The sequence below is a fragment of the Arachis ipaensis genome, chromosome B05 (genome assembly GCF_000816755.2).
Source record: "Arachis ipaensis cultivar K30076 chromosome B05, Araip1.1, whole genome shotgun sequence".
Taxonomy (NCBI): domain Eukaryota; kingdom Viridiplantae; phylum Streptophyta; class Magnoliopsida; order Fabales; family Fabaceae; genus Arachis; species Arachis ipaensis.
In genome coordinates this window covers 2,925,533-2,941,519 of record NC_029789.2, presented here as the reverse complement: position 1 = coordinate 2,941,519, position 15,987 = coordinate 2,925,533, and the positions used below count along the sequence as shown (strand labels likewise).

General features: G+C 34.0%; 1 protein-coding gene across 1 annotated transcript; it reads right to left on the bottom strand.

Moving 5' to 3' along the window:
* On the bottom strand, positions 1,946 to 4,216 carry LOC110262722. Its single transcript, XM_021103451.1, has 4 exons — positions 4,110 to 4,216; positions 3,034 to 3,625; positions 2,422 to 2,936; positions 1,946 to 2,336 (listed from the first exon to the last, which is right to left on the bottom strand). Exons 1-4 carry the CDS (start codon positions 4,116 to 4,118, stop codon positions 2,079 to 2,081), a joined length of 1,374 nt encoding a protein of 457 aa, XP_020959110.1. The 5' UTR covers positions 4,119 to 4,216; the 3' UTR covers positions 1,946 to 2,078.

Below are 15,987 nucleotides of genomic sequence, written 5' to 3'. Positions count from 1 at the left end.
ACAAACACTCATCTCAGTTACTATTAACTAAATATATAACACCAGCGTTAATATATGATTTTAAAACTTTTATTATTTTTCGGTGTAAAGAAATAGGTGTGTGCTCGTTTTTGTTTTACTAATATAACTTTCTTAATTTTAGCTTTTACCACCTCTTATTTAGTCCTACGACGCAAATCAAACACCTATTTTTGTAGCAACCTTTGATATATATTTATAGGTTCCTCAGTTTGATGGTAAAATCAAGTTTGATTTCTGAGTGTGTTAAGGGTTTATTATTTGGTTTATTAAAAAATTGATGAGGATTTAGTTGAGATTTAATTGGAGAGTTTTGTAAAAGGAAAAATATTTTCAAGAGTTTGATTAGTAGACGGTGGAAATTCAGGTGCAGTCGATTTCACGTGAAGTTGATACTTGAGAGTCGTTAGATAATTTGACTGATTTGACTAAATTTTCATCTGACGGCTCTCAGATATCAACTTTACGTGAAGTCGACTTCACTTAAGTTTTCACTTTAGTAAAGGTGGAATCTCAGGTGCAGTCAACTTCACGTGAAGTTAATACTTGAGAGTTGTTAGATAATTTGACTAATTTGACTAAATTTCTTTCTAACAAACTCTTAGATATCAACTTCAGGTAAAGTCGACTTTTGTTGAAGATTAATATACCGACAGCCTTAACATGGATAATTTATCTCCATAATTAAAAATTAATTTTAATTGTTTAATATTTACCTAAAGCGTTGGAGGTAGGCATCAGAGTGGTCCCTGAAGTTGTCCTCGAGGATCAAAGTAATCCCTGAAGTTAAAAATTTGTCTGGATCGTCCCTGAAGTTGATCTCCGGTACTCATAGTGGTCCTTCCGGTGATTTTCGTCCACCTGGCGCAACCGGAAAGCTGAGGTGGCGTCGTTGGTGACACGTTAGCAGCCCAACGGCTAGCTGACGTGGCCTATTAAACGTTTTGGAGTCAATTTGGTCCCTAATTTAAGTTTAAAAACCCTAACCCCCCAAATTGACTCTGTTCTCCTTTCTTCTCCGTCGCACACGCTTTTCTCGTCTTCTCTCCGATCCTCTACATCGCACCAGAGGTGAGTCTTCAGTGTTGTCTTCATCATCGAACACCAGTGTTGATGGCTAGCGCAAGCAACGCAGCTGGGAGCTCCAACAACCCAAGATCATTTGGAAGCATCATGAGGAGGATGAATAGAAACAGAGATGCACGTCTGCCAAAATGGTGTGCATGCGGGGCGAGGCCAGTGCTGCGATGGTCAGCAACGGATTCGAATCCAGGGAGACCATTCGTGGGTTGCCCAAACTACAATGTAAGTACTTGATGCTGTTCCTTGTGGTAAATCTAGAGGTTGGTTGATTCACTTTCCTGGGTTTATACTGCAGGAAAGAGGTGGTGTGGGTTGTTTCTTTGGGTGGACAAAATTCTGGAAGAAGATGCGGTGACATGTGATGGTAGAACAAGCTCCTCAAACGACAACGAAGAATGGAAGATGAAGATTGCTTGGAAACTTGGAAGACTAGAGTCTGAAGTTAGAGTTCTTAAAATGGGGGGGATTTTCTTGTTTACATGTGTGCTGCTGCTGCTGGTTACAGTTGTTGTGCTTGTCTTAAGATTGGATAGGCAGCAGAGTCAATTGTATTTAGCCAAAAACTAAGTGAAATGTGATATGCATATGTTGTTCTGTTCATGTAATTTCACTTGTCATTTTGGTTGAAAGGAATGCAGATTAAACTGTTTTACATGACTGTCCAAGAGTAATTTGGAATTTGAATAAAGTAGAGGTTATATGTATAAATAACTGTTCTTGCAGGACTAATGGAATCCTCTAATCAATGAGGCCATAATAATCCATAATCATATATTAATGCAGTAAACATATACAAAATAGGCAAGGAAGAGCCAGGGCAATATTGTGCAAGTATGTCAGCAGTTCTCAACATATTGAGAACACAAGTTTTGAACAAAAAAGATCCCCAACACTTGGGTTCTAAATGCAGAAAGTACACTGCTTCATCAAAAAAGTTAAACAAAATAATGTTCTCCTAAACATAATAAACCTAGTCTTCATTTTTTGTTTCTTGGTGGTCTGAATCCAGAATTCGGAACAAACTTCATGAAGTTAAAAAGTCTTGTTACGGTCCCTTGTGATGCACCTTGCATAGGATGAGCCGGAGGAAGAGTTGTGGGTTGAGTGGTTGCTGGTGGGGTGGCAGCAGGTGGAGTGGTTGCTGCTTGGAAGCTGCTTCCTGGAGTTGCCTTTTCTTGTTTGGATGACTTCCTTTTGGGAGGCAGTTTTGGTGGCCTCACAAGAGGAGGCAAGACCTATTAGTGAAGACATGTATAATAGTTACTAAAAGTGGAGAAGAATATGCACATAATAAGATTGAATGTGATATAATTTTGTAACCTCTTGAGAGTCATCGGTTTGTGACAATGGTGGTTGACTGGCTTCAAGTTGAATTTCGGTGGGGGCTTCTGGGACAACGCTGGCTTCACCACCATTAGCAGCTGGAGGTTGGACAGCAGCAGCCTCTGCAGCAGCAGCCTTAGCAGCAGCAGCAGCCACCTCATCAGCAGCTCTCTTTCCGCAGTTTCTCTTGGTGTGTCCCGATTCACCACAATAACGACAATGACCTTTTTGATAGATTCTTTTCATCTTCTTTCTCTCCTTTTTACCCCCACTTGGCTCCTCATCTGCATCCTTTCTTCTTTTTTTCGTTAGTGGACCTGGTTTCTTTTTGAATTTAGGTGCTTGTGGTCTGTTATGTGGTGACTTTTCCCATAGGGCTTGACCTGGAATTGGATTGATATGGAAGGCATATGTGTTATTATATGCCTCCATTGTCAACCACTGGTGACAAAACTCCTCTGGTCTTCTACCAACCCTTGCCAATGCAGCACAAGCATGCACACACGGCATACCTAAATAACATTATCATAAGTCCAAAGATTAGTAACTATTAAGCCAACAGTCAAGAAAAAAAAATAACAAAGGAAGAAACTAGTAAAAGTATCTCACCACTCAATTGCCAAAAACCACATGTGCAGAGCCTCTTTCCCAGATCAACAACCATGTTAGTCGGCCACCCGTGAACCTCGAATTTCTCGTACTCAGAATCACCAGACCACATCGGGACCCAACTCTTTGACTCCTTCCTTATTTTTTCCAATCTGCTGCGCTGTATAGGTGGTAGAATACCAGTGTTGGAATTAAGCTTCACTTTGTTCCTAGCGATTGACCTCATTGCATACAGTCTGACTTCCTCTAACAGTGTAATGATAGGTTTGGCTCTAGCTTCTTTGATCCTTGAGTTGAAGACTTCACAAGCATTGTTGCAGATATTGTCTATTTTAGGTGCGTTGCTGAAGAAAGCCCGGCTCCAAGAGTCTCTAGGCCACTTGTTTAAATACTCCCAAGCTTCCTTGTTAACCCTCTCAATCTTTTTTATACTCTCTAGGAACCCATCTTGGCTGGTGCACCTTGCACACTCCCATAGCAACCCTCTCAACTGGAGATCTTTCCACTGCTTATTGAAGTTCTTCCATAAGTGCCACACACAGAATCTGTGATGGACACCAGGAAAAACTTCCTTAACAGCATGGATTAGGCCCTGATTTCAAAAAAGAAAACAGTTACATACAAGTTATCGAGCATCAAACTGATCCCTTTAGTTTTATAAGTGACATCAATTTGGTCCCCTAAGTTTTATAAGTGACATCAACTTAGTCCCTTTAGTTTTATAAGTGACATCAATTTAGTCCCTGTTCGTTGCAGTACATATCAGTTCAATATATATATATACCAGTTCACCCAGCAGTAGTCCATCTATTTAGGCAAAGCATTTGTACATTACAGCAAAATTATACAACAACACAGCAGTTCATTACAACACAGCAGTTTAGCAGTTCAGCATATGTAAAACAAAATTATACAACATCACAACAAAAATATGGGCCAAATTATACAAATTATATCAGAGCAGCAGAGCAGCCTATACAAGTTATGTACTCTATGCAATTAGTCATGTTAATATCAGAGCAGCCTATACAAATTATACAACAACAAAATTTAAATAAAAAATGGATAAAACGTACCTTCTGCATATCTGAAATGAAACAGAGCTTGTTTTGCTTATAATCTCCCAAGTCTTGATGAAGTAATTCCAAGAACCACCTCCAGTTTTCAGTATTTTCAATAGGGACAATTGCATATGCAATCACATATATGTGATTGTTTGCATCTTGTCCAATTGCAGACAAGATCTGGCCACCATGCTAGGTCTTCAGAAAAGCTCCATCCAAGCTTATGAGCGGTCTGCAGCCAGCCAAAAATCCCTTCTTACAGGCATCCAAGCAGATGTACATCTTTTCAAATATTGGTTCATCATCAGGGTTGGGCTGAGGGATAACTCCAACTGTGACAGTAGAGCTTGGGTTACTCCTAAGCAGTGTCAGCCCATAATCCCTTACCATCCCATACTGGGCAGCAGCATCACCATACACAACACCCCTAGCATCTCCTAAGGCCCTAGTCAGTGAACACTTGCTTAGTTCCAAGTCACATTTTGTCTTAAAATACTGAGCAGCCTCACAGTGTCTTAAGTTAGGATATTTTCGTAGCTTCTTTACCAATTTTCCCGCCAGCCACTTCCTATTAGCCAACCTATTTTTGGTTTCCCTTGCACAAGTGTGATCATCATTGAACGTCTTGATCTGCCAGTAATTATTCTTAGTGTTGTTAGCAGCATAGACAAGCCATCCACAGTTCTCATCCTTACACACTGCTCTCATCCTTACATTATCATTCTTTTTAAACCAAATCCTCCGACCATCCTGTATACAATATTCACGCACAGCCTCTTTGAACTCCATCTTTGTACTAAATGTCATTCCAACAACAAGCCTAAGCTCCCCAAACCTACCTCCATCTCTGAACACAGGGAAAACCTCATTCGAATCAACCTCCTCCAATTCATCCTCAGAATTTGGAGGAGTCTTCAGTTCTTCTGAGTGCCATGAGTCTCCACCATCAAATTCCTCATAACCTTCATCTTGGGCATCATCATATGCTCCCATGGACCCGAACCTAGGAACTGGTCCAAAAAAATGTGCATCATCCTCAGAGCCTGAGTCAGCACACACGGGACCATCATCCTCAACCATTACATCCCTCTTTTGTTTAGAAGTTTTCTTAGCATTCCTGGTTCTCTCCTTCACATCTGTCTTTTTATTTCCTGCTAATCTCTCCACACCCACATCTTCCTCACTAGACACTAAATCACCATCAGGCCCATATGGTTCATCCTCCTCACAACCATCACTCGCTTCACTATCTGAGGAATCCTCTGAACTAGACAATGCAACATGTTCTGTTTGGGGCTGTTTTCCTTTACCATTACCTCTTACACTAGCTCCACTAGCAGCTGCTCTTGTTAATGGCCTCCTTCCACATGGTTTTGGTGCTGCAGATTTTACATTCCTAGTCCCGCTCCTTGGTACAACAGACTTCTTGCTCTCTTTTGATTTCAACCATAGTTTAGGCATTTCAGTTGGTAGCTACATTTTTTTGGGTGGATTTTTCGGCTTGGTTTTACTGGGTTGAGTCACTGTTTTTGGGGGTGGATTGGGGTTTGGCATAGGACGAGCAGTGGGGTGGTGGTGTATTTTTTTGGCTGATTTACTAACAGTAATTGAAATAGGTGGAAGCTTTGTAGTTGAGTCTGGTTTTTCGATGAGAATAGTGCTGTGAATTGGTGCAGAGGTTGTAGTAGATGCTGCTGTGGTGGGAATTGGCTCTGCATTATCATTGGTGGTGGGGTTTGGGGTGGGATTCAAATCCTGTATCACCAAGACCTCCTTCTCTTTAGATGAAACTGCCTCTGCTTCCTCAATGTAAAGAGGTTCTGAGACTCCATGCTCATAGTAAACATGAACAACCCCCTTGTTCTGCTGACCAAGGTAGCACATCTCCATCAGCTCCTTGTCATTTGTTAGAGCCCTTAGACCATTTTGCAACGGCCTATTAGGAACCAGCCACCATGTTTGAGTGACCTTGTCATATCCAAGATCCTTGTGGTAGTCTCGGACAAAGAAGACGTCCAGTTTGTCTGTATCAAGTCCTGGCAACTCAGAGACATCTCCACCATTGTAAGTCACACCTCCATCATCAGTGATGAATGATCCTCCATGGTGAAATAGGATGGTAAGCAATTCATCACCCATCTGCAAGGAAATTTTTTTTTATCTCATATCAGCCTCCCTAAACTTCAACCACATTACCAACTTACTACCTCCATAACTAAAACTACAACAGCAGTAAACCCTTGGACAAAAAAAAAGTTTCCATCTTAACAAAAACTCCCTTACTTAGCCTAGCCACTAAGAAACCTCCTCCCGATCAAACCCTAGCCAATACCTCAAAACACAAGCATGCATTCCTAGACAAAACACTCCAAGAAAACGTTTTTTCCCCTTCTGAAGAATAGATTAACAACAAAATTCAAAAAACAGAGCTTCACCACACATTTAAATTTTTTTGGCGTACCTTTATCAGAGAAACCCGTCTTCACAACTCCCTGCCTGATGCAGATGATGAAGGCGATCCTCTGGAGCTTACGTTCTCCACCCAAATACTCTCTGGTGAAGGCAACAACACTGGCGCCAGTGAGGAGGGTAACGGAGAAGAAGAGAGCTCTGCTTTGTGTTATGTTTGTGTGTTTGAGTGTGGGAGACGAGACGTTAGTGAAACGTTGAGGGTGGAATTTTTTTCCGCATAAAACGACGACGTTTTATGTCTTTTTGGCGCCACCCATCAAACGACGTCGTTTTGGCGTGCTAACGTGTCACCAACGACGCCACCTCAGCTTTCCGGTTGCGCCAGGTGGACGAAAATCACCGGAAGGACCACTATGAATACCGGAGATCAACTTCAGGGACGATCCAGACAAATTTTTAACTTTAGGGATTACTTTGATCCTCGAGGACAACTTCAGGGACCACTCTGATGCCTACCTCAAAGCGTTGTTAATTTATGTTACGTGTCAATCCATGCCAATATAGTGTCACCGTTTGGCGAACCTCAAAATAAAATTTATTTTAGCGACTAGTTTCATCGTTACTAATTTTTTTTACTTCGAACAAACTGTCAGTAAAAATTTACGCCATTGATCAGAGGTAGAATTAGACATCTTTTAATGGGGCAAAAATTCTTGATAATTTTAGAAAATATTTTAAAATATGTTTAATTATTTTATAACAATAAAAGTGATATTTGTTATTGATTACATTTTAAATTATTTTGATGCATGTCATGAATATTATTCTTATCATGCGGTTGAAAAATGTTTATATAAAAGATAGTATATTGCTCAAATTTAATATAAGCGCTTTTTGTATATCATTATACCCATCATTTTTTTACTTTAGAATCTTATATTTGTTTAATAAATATAAGGATAAGGTTGTTTTAAGAAAATATATATAGATAAATTTAATGCGTGTAAGATTACATTTAAAGTTATCACTAAATATGGGATAAACTATAAAAAATATATTCGAATTATTTTGTCATTAAAAAATATTTTTAAATCTTACTATGAACAAAAAATACCTTTAAATTGTTTAAAAATATAATAAAAATATACAACCATGAATGAAGACGTTCTATATTAACTGAAAAAAACGATGGGGTAAATAGAACTTTTTATATGGCAAATGAGATTTTAACAAGTTATATTAAGTCTTACTTTAGTCTCTAAAATTGGCAAGTTACATCGATTTAGTCTCTTACTTTTTAATTGCTACAGTTTGGTCTTTTATATTAAAAAAAAATGTATCAATATAATCCTTTGTGTATTTTCCGTCATCGAAATTCAGTATCGTTAGTGATGTGGCTCAACTCTTATCATGTTGAATATATAAAACGACGTCGTACACGTTTTGGCGCTAAAAGACATCATTTGAAGATTTTAACAAAACTAAAATATTACACCCTTATCTTTTGATCACTTCGTTTTCTCCTTTTTCATTGAGCTTCAAAAAATAAATAAATAAATAACTCTTCCATGAGTAAAAAACTTTGAAGGTTGCTGAAAGAAAAAATGTTTATAATCACCTTTTGGTTTTTACAAAGTGTGTATTAGCCTCGTAGAGGTTAAAAAGAAATTTAAGAATTTAATATTTTGAGTTTGAGAATATTTTTGTCAATAATAAAATTTAAAAGCATTTTTATCAGCATCAAAATAATTTAAATGTATTTTTGATTATTTATCTCTAATTATGATTTGTTATTATTTTAAAAATTTAATTAAACATAAATAAATTATAAAATTATCTTTTTAGAAAAGGAGACGAAAATATAAAATTAAGGTGAGGTCAAAATATAAATAAATAAAACTTTGTTAACTTTGGGGGGATCACTGCTGCCTTTAGCTCCATTATTGGTTTTTGGCCGTTTGACTTGTGAGTTAATTAATGCTTGATTTCTAGGTTTATTGGGTTCACAAGAAATTTAGTTGGAATTTTGTTTGAAATTTGACTTGAAAGATATTTGAGAAGTGCATGGAGTTGGTGTATAAACATAGGAATGAGATTATTTTTGAAGACACTTGTTATCTTGTGTTTTAAGAGTAAATGTTAATAATATTATCAAAAAATATTTTATTAAACGTTATAAAAATTAAAACTTTTTATATTTGTAATATATTAAATATATCAAAAAATTTAATAAAAAATATTTTTATTATATTTTTAATATATTAAATACATTAAAAATATTAAAAAAATTATTATTATATTTTAAAATGTGCCCTTAGAACACAAATAATACTATTCTAACGAGTCATACATATTTAATACGAGTGTTAAAAAGTTGAAAAAGGATACATCCGTACATGTATCAAAATTGTAAAAAATATGAGAAAAACTCAAAATAGTGTCTGACAATTATTTCGAAAGACAACGAGACCCTTGAAAAAAAAATTTAATTTAGCCTCTGACAATTATCTCGAAAGGACAACGAGGTCTCTGTGCCAAAAAATTAATGTTATTTTTTTGACACAGGGACTAATCAATCCCAAAAAAAATATCAGGAGCCGGATTGAGTATTTTTTTTTTAGGTCTCGTTGTCCTTTCGAGGTAATTGTCAGGGACGGATGGGGTATTCACTCAAAAAATATTGGTGAATTGAATCTGTACGAGTGTTGTCAAAATGTTGTTTACAAGTATATCAAAATTGCAAAAATGTGATGAATTGAATATGAATATTCTCACCAAAGAGTCAAAGACTAAGCATGGTCTTCCACTTTCGACACCCATAATCAATATGGTGGATGGTCGAATTGAATGAAATAGTATAATGATATGTGAAGAGGTTTTATTGTTTATTCTCTTTATTAACAATTTATTTTGAATTTATTTTTTATAAAAACCAATCAGTTCATTTAAGGAAAAAGTGCTTATTTATTATTTCGTTCGTTCATTCATTGATTCTCAGTTAATATATTTTCAGTTTTTAAATAAATAATTATACTATATGTATAAAAAAATTAATTATCATGTGTATAAAAATACGTATTTATTTAGAACAAATTGATCTTTTAATTTATGTCTAAATCATTCATGTTAATTATTAAAAAAAATATCTTAATGCAAAAACATATCTAAATTCATGAATGTAATTCAAGAGTTAGTAATCCTCCATAATAACTTGTAATTATTTCATTTTGACTTATAGTATGTAGTACGTATTTTTATATTCTTCTCAACCAAAAACTTTGATATTTCTGGTGGGAGTTGAGTAGTAATAATTCACACATGATGAGAATGGTTACAACTGAAAAAGGGGTTTTAATACATTAAGTACCGAAATCTTATAATTATTATTTATGGACTTTGTTAGGTAGATAATGATTTTTGTGAACAATATAAATAATAGGCTCTAAAATTGACTCAATAAAATAAAAACATACTACGCCTTCAAATTACCCATTTAAATCTTAACTTTTCCATTATTAATAGAGTTAACTATTAGTTTGGTATCCGAAAGATTTAAGCGCTGACAAGAAAATCTTTAAAAAATATTATCGACAAAACAATCTCCAAATATTTTAAAATATGACAAAAATAATCAATAAATATAATATTTTTATGAGTGACAAAAATTTTTTATATTTAGATAGATTATTCATCTAATTTCTAAAATTTTTTTAGAATATATATTTAATACCTAAGGAGAGGTTTCCTTTCCTCGACTTAATAGGTTAGAGCGTCATTTCATTTATATGTATAATTATTTTTTTTACAAAGATGTTAAGTATTCTCTTTTTCGATTTTGAAGTCAAAGTCCTTAGGGCATGTAATGTTGCCCTTTCTCAATTCTCATTTCTCAATAATTTGATTGACTAATTAGTCGACATGAAGAGAACTCCGAATAAACTTAAAAGAAGATTAAGATGAATTAGAAAAATAGTAAAATATGGTTTAAGCTTAAGTATTGATATTTATTTGGTTACGAGAAATCAAAACTACAGAATATGCTAACAAAGGCTCTATATATGTTACATAATTTTAATATTAATCAAGTTCCAGTGCCTTAATTGCATTACTTTTGTTTTATTAATATTGTTTAATTAGGAAGCTCGTAGAAAAATTTTTTATAATGAATTAAAAACTCACGATTAACATTTGTTTTTGCAGTAGCTGTGGCTAGCGTGTTGTTTATTATATTATTTAATTTATTTTGTCAAACTATCCCTTCTGTATGACTTGTATTTTCATGATTAGTTTCTCAAACTATAAACATGTAAAACGATTTTCATTGTGTTCTTAATTTAAGATTATACATATACATATGAAATTGTAATAATAAGTTATTAACAATAATGTAGATTATAGACCGCTTTATTGTTTTAGATATTTTTTAATTACGTTGAGGATTTTTTTTTTTTTTTGCTTTTTTCACATAATTTAGTATGATTCTTGAAATCAAATAAAATTAATTGATTCAACTGGATTAATCGAAAACCGATCACGTATTCAGTTTAGTATGATGTTAAAAATCGGTTGTAATGAATCGGAATAGAGGTATAAAGTTTAATTTTACAAAGGAATAAAAGGGCCAAAATTAAAAATTATAGGAGGCCAAACAAGAAATTATCTCCTATATATTTCGATTTTTACTGATTTCATGATTAGTTTGATTTTGGAACATTGTAATTGTAATTTAGGGTTAAGATCAACGAATTATAATTTAAATGACATAATTTTTCTATACTCACTTACAGATTGCGGATTCAAGTGCTTTGAAAAAAAATTAGATCGGAGAAAAAAAATTAGGGTTAAGAGTGACGAGGATGAATATTATGGTAAATAAACAATAATAATGCAACAAACTCATCAGCTCGTGAATAGCGAGGGAAAATATTCTAATGTAAAGTGTTTTGTGGACCACGTGGGGTGGAGAACCTTAAAAAAATAAAAATAAAAAAGATTGAATTCGAACACAATTTATCATACCATCATATCATTTGATTTGCACCAACATAATACATTTTGTATAACACGTGACTAAAATACGATACAAAATAGATATATATCAACCTTTGTTTTTAGAAAATAAGCAACTAAATTATTTTTCAAATAGAACAAATATTTTTATCTTTAACAAATTTTTATTATTTACCTTTTTTTTTCAAAACGAATAATAAGTCACTAACTAGCAACTATGAGTAGAAGCGAAGTCTTCTTAAAATGTAAAATAAATAAATACTAATATTTTCAAAGCTCATAATAACTAACCTAATAAATTAATAATATATATGACTTAGCGCGGAGATTTATAAAGAATTTCACCACTTTTTTGTTTTAAATATAGAATATCAACTGGTAGATAGGATTAAAATTATTTAGATACTTAAAGTATTATTCTCTGCCAAATAATACATGAATGTATCAACTTTTGATTTTTCGTCCAACAAATAAAATCAGGCAATATACATTTTATGTGTAAAAATTTTGAATGTATTTTTTAAACTTTTAGATGTGAATTTTTTTTGTAACCTGATTATTATTAAATCCGTTTTGATGAACGGTTTCGTATAAAGAAAATAAATATTCTCTACATATAAGTTATTATACCATACAAGTCTATATAAGTCTCTTTAATCTAATTCACTTCAAGCGCCACTATCTAACCAATTTTTCAATCAATGCGTGAATATATAACTGTCTTTTTCGAAATGATTTCGTTTCACTTTTCGAATTTTCTCAACGTTTTGGATATACGTTCTCTTCCATCTCTGTGTTCTTTACGTTTCTCTTCGTTCATTCTCTACGTTTTTGAAATCAAGCTCTGAAATCAGTTTTGAACAGTTATCTCATTGTTGAAAATAATGAATTATTCAAGTTCATATTGTCAATTGAACTAGAGCGAAGTGGATTATTATTTTGAATCCAATCAAGTGGTTGATGTATAGTTCGATTCTAGTTAATGTTTTCGTTAATAGTTTATAATTCTATAGGTGAATAATGTTATTTTTGTTTGTGAAAATTGCTGTTCATCGTTGATGGTTTGAATTAAATGTAATGTAGGAGTTCTGCATTAAAGAAAATATTTTTGTGTATTTGCAGAAAATTTTGGTGTAAAACTAAGATATTTATGTGTATTGTTTAAGAATTTTCGGTGTATATGTGCTGATAAGTTCTGCATAATTCAAAACTCTTCTTTTCCCTCTTCCTCATCTTCTACTGCTGCTTCTTCTTCTTTTTCATCATCATCATCATCATCATCATCATCATCATCATCATCATCATCTTCTTCTTCTTCTTCTTCTTCTTCTTCTTCTTCTTCTTCTTCTTTAAGAATTTTCGGTGTATATGTGCTGATAAGTTCTGTATAATTCAAAACTCTTCTTCTCCCTCTTCCTCATCTTCTACTGCTGCTTCTTCTTCTTTTTCATCATCATCATCATCATCGTCGTCATCATCATCATCATCATCATCATCTTTTACATTCTCAAGTTTATTCTTATTTTATTCTCTTAACGAGAATAAAAACAAAAAATCAAATAAAGAAGAAAAAGAAACACATAATATTGCAAAATTACTTGGAAATATTTTTCTGTATTTGCAGTAAATTTCAGTGTAAAACCAATCGATTTAACCGTGGTTCAACAAAAAAAAACTGTATTAGAATAAAATAATAAATAAATTATAAATATACATCCTAAAATATAATTATAATCTGATATAAATCTTAAAAGATCTTCTAAATTCAAAACACTACATGAAATGTCATCAACCAAACCCATATGATCTTATCAAAATACAAACTCAAGGTTTTTTTTTTTAAACAATCTTAAAATATATGTTTCCAAGCACTTTTGTCATCATCATCTTCAACTTTACACTCATCACTCAGTTAAACAACTCACAACCCTAATCTTCTATGATTTCTTTTGAAAAAATAAAATCTTATTCAAGAAGAAAATCATATCTGTAAGTAATTGAGAATATTTGTCAGCCTCAACACTAAGACATAGAACAAGTATACATATAGAGCAATACCAAATAATCCAATTCTTAATTCCATGAATCATAAACAAAAGGGTATCTAAAATATTCACATAATCAAATTCAGCATTAAAAAATATCAAAAACCAAATTCAGCAGCAAGATCATCTTAGAAGCACAACCCAATGCAATTGGAATATCAAACTCAAAACTATCACTCTCCAAATTCATGTGACAAATTCTACCATCCCTCTCTACTTTGTGATTAGTATTACTAATAATATTATTAATAATATTAACATTGCCAACTAATAAATGGATATTGGAGCTTTAAACTCTATTTAACAACAAGTTGTAACATGGCCCAAATAACAAATTAACCAATTTAATTAATATACAACTCCAAATACAGTAAGTAATATGCTTCATACACTCCTCAAAAGCGATCCCGAATCATTTGCAATAATAGTGAATTATGCTTCATAAACAACTCAAATTGTTAAAATCAGAAACATGAAGCACACTATTTAGAATCTACAGAGACATACCAATTTCAAGAAATGCATAATTAGCACAATTTATCAAGCATGGAAAAGCTAAGTTCTCAAAGAAAAATTTTAATTGAACATAAAAACACAGCACAACAGTCATAAGAGCACAACAACGAAGAAGACACAAAACAGTACAGTACATCACGACAGCAGTGAGCAGAGCTAACCAATAATCAATTAATCATTCAATAATCAATATAATTGCTGAACAAAAAGTAAAAACAAAAAGAAGAACAAGCACTAGCAGTGAGCAGAAAAGCCATTGCCTTATTCGATCTGAGCAATTTGGACAGAATGTGAGGGAAAGTGGTTGAGCGCGATGGACGACGATGAGTAGGCAACAAGCACGATGACGTATGGCGGTAGAAGCGCGGATGAGTAGAGGTAGACCAGATGACGAACGCCAAGCTCGACGAAGACGCTGCAATTGGAGTGAATAGGGGTTGGAGAGCTCAAGAACGATGATGGCGCGATGAACAGTGACAATGTCTCCCTCCTTGGCACGACGGTAGAGGATACTGTAAGCTAGGGTTTCTTTTTGGGGGAAGAGAGCTTCGTTTGAGAGAGTGAAAGTTGAGAGGCATTGGAGTAAACAGCGGTTGGAGAGCTCAAGAACAACAATGGCGCGACGGACGGCGGCAGTGTCTCCCACCTTGCGGTGGCAGTGGAGGCTACTGCTAGGGTTTTTGTTTTGGCGGAAGAGAGCTGCCTGAGAGAGTGAGAGTTGAGAGGAGGAGGCACTAAACGTCTGAAGGCTTTCCATTTTTTCTTTCATCCAAAACGCGAAACAACACCGTTTCAAGAAAACCAGCCGGGTCCCGATTTGGTCCAACCGACCAGTTCTCGGCTCGTTCAGTGGTTTCTTAACGGCTTTATAATTGGCGGTTTTATAGGTTGAACCAAACTGTAAAAGCATTCGATTCACGGTTAAATCGGTCGGACCGGCCGGTCCGGTCCGATTTTCAAAACATTGATATTTATGTGTATTGTTTAAGAATTTTTGATGTTTTTGTGCTGATAAGTTCTGCATAATTCAAAACTATTCCTCTTCCTCTTCCTCATCTTCTGCTGCTTCTTCTTTTTTTCATCATCATCACCATCTTCTTCTTCTTTTTTTTCTTATTTCTTTCTTTCTTTTAGTTGAATGAATGTATAAGTTCATCCTCTTTCAAGTAATTTTGCAGCATTATGTGTTTCTTCTTCTTTTTTGTTTGATTCTTTTTTTTATTCTTGTTAAGAGAGTAAAACAAGAAGAAACTTGAGAAGGTAAAACAAGAAAAAAATGAATAAGAAAAAAAAATGATGATGATGATAATGAAAAAGAAGAAGTAGCAACAGAAGATGAGGAAGAGGAAGAGAAAGAGTTTTGAATTATGTAGAACTTATCAGAATAAAAATACACCGCAAATTTTTCAAAAACATCGAAATGAAAATAGATCAGATTCATCATAATAACAATTCAGAATCAGAACTCCTACATCGAAATTTCGCTACAAATGCACAAAAATATTTTCTTTAACTTTGAATCAGGCAACGGCATCAATATGGCAAAAATTCTACGATAATGATAACGACGATACACATAAGAAGAAGACGACGACGACGATGACTATAAGGATGATGATCATGATGATGAAGATGATGGAGGAGAAAAAATTCCAATGAAAAAAAAAAGAGGAAGAGGAGGAGGTGGTGCTTGTAACGACGATAACGAAAGAGAAAAATAATGAAGAAGAAGAAGAAGAATGTGCAGCAGCGACACGAAGAAAAACGTGTACACGTAAATATAAATGACTTGTATAGACTTGTATCGAAAAATGACTTGTATATGGAGAATAATTGATATAAATTTCATCACCGGAATTTAGTTTGTCTTAAATACCTATATTTATAGTAGTATAAACGGTGAAATA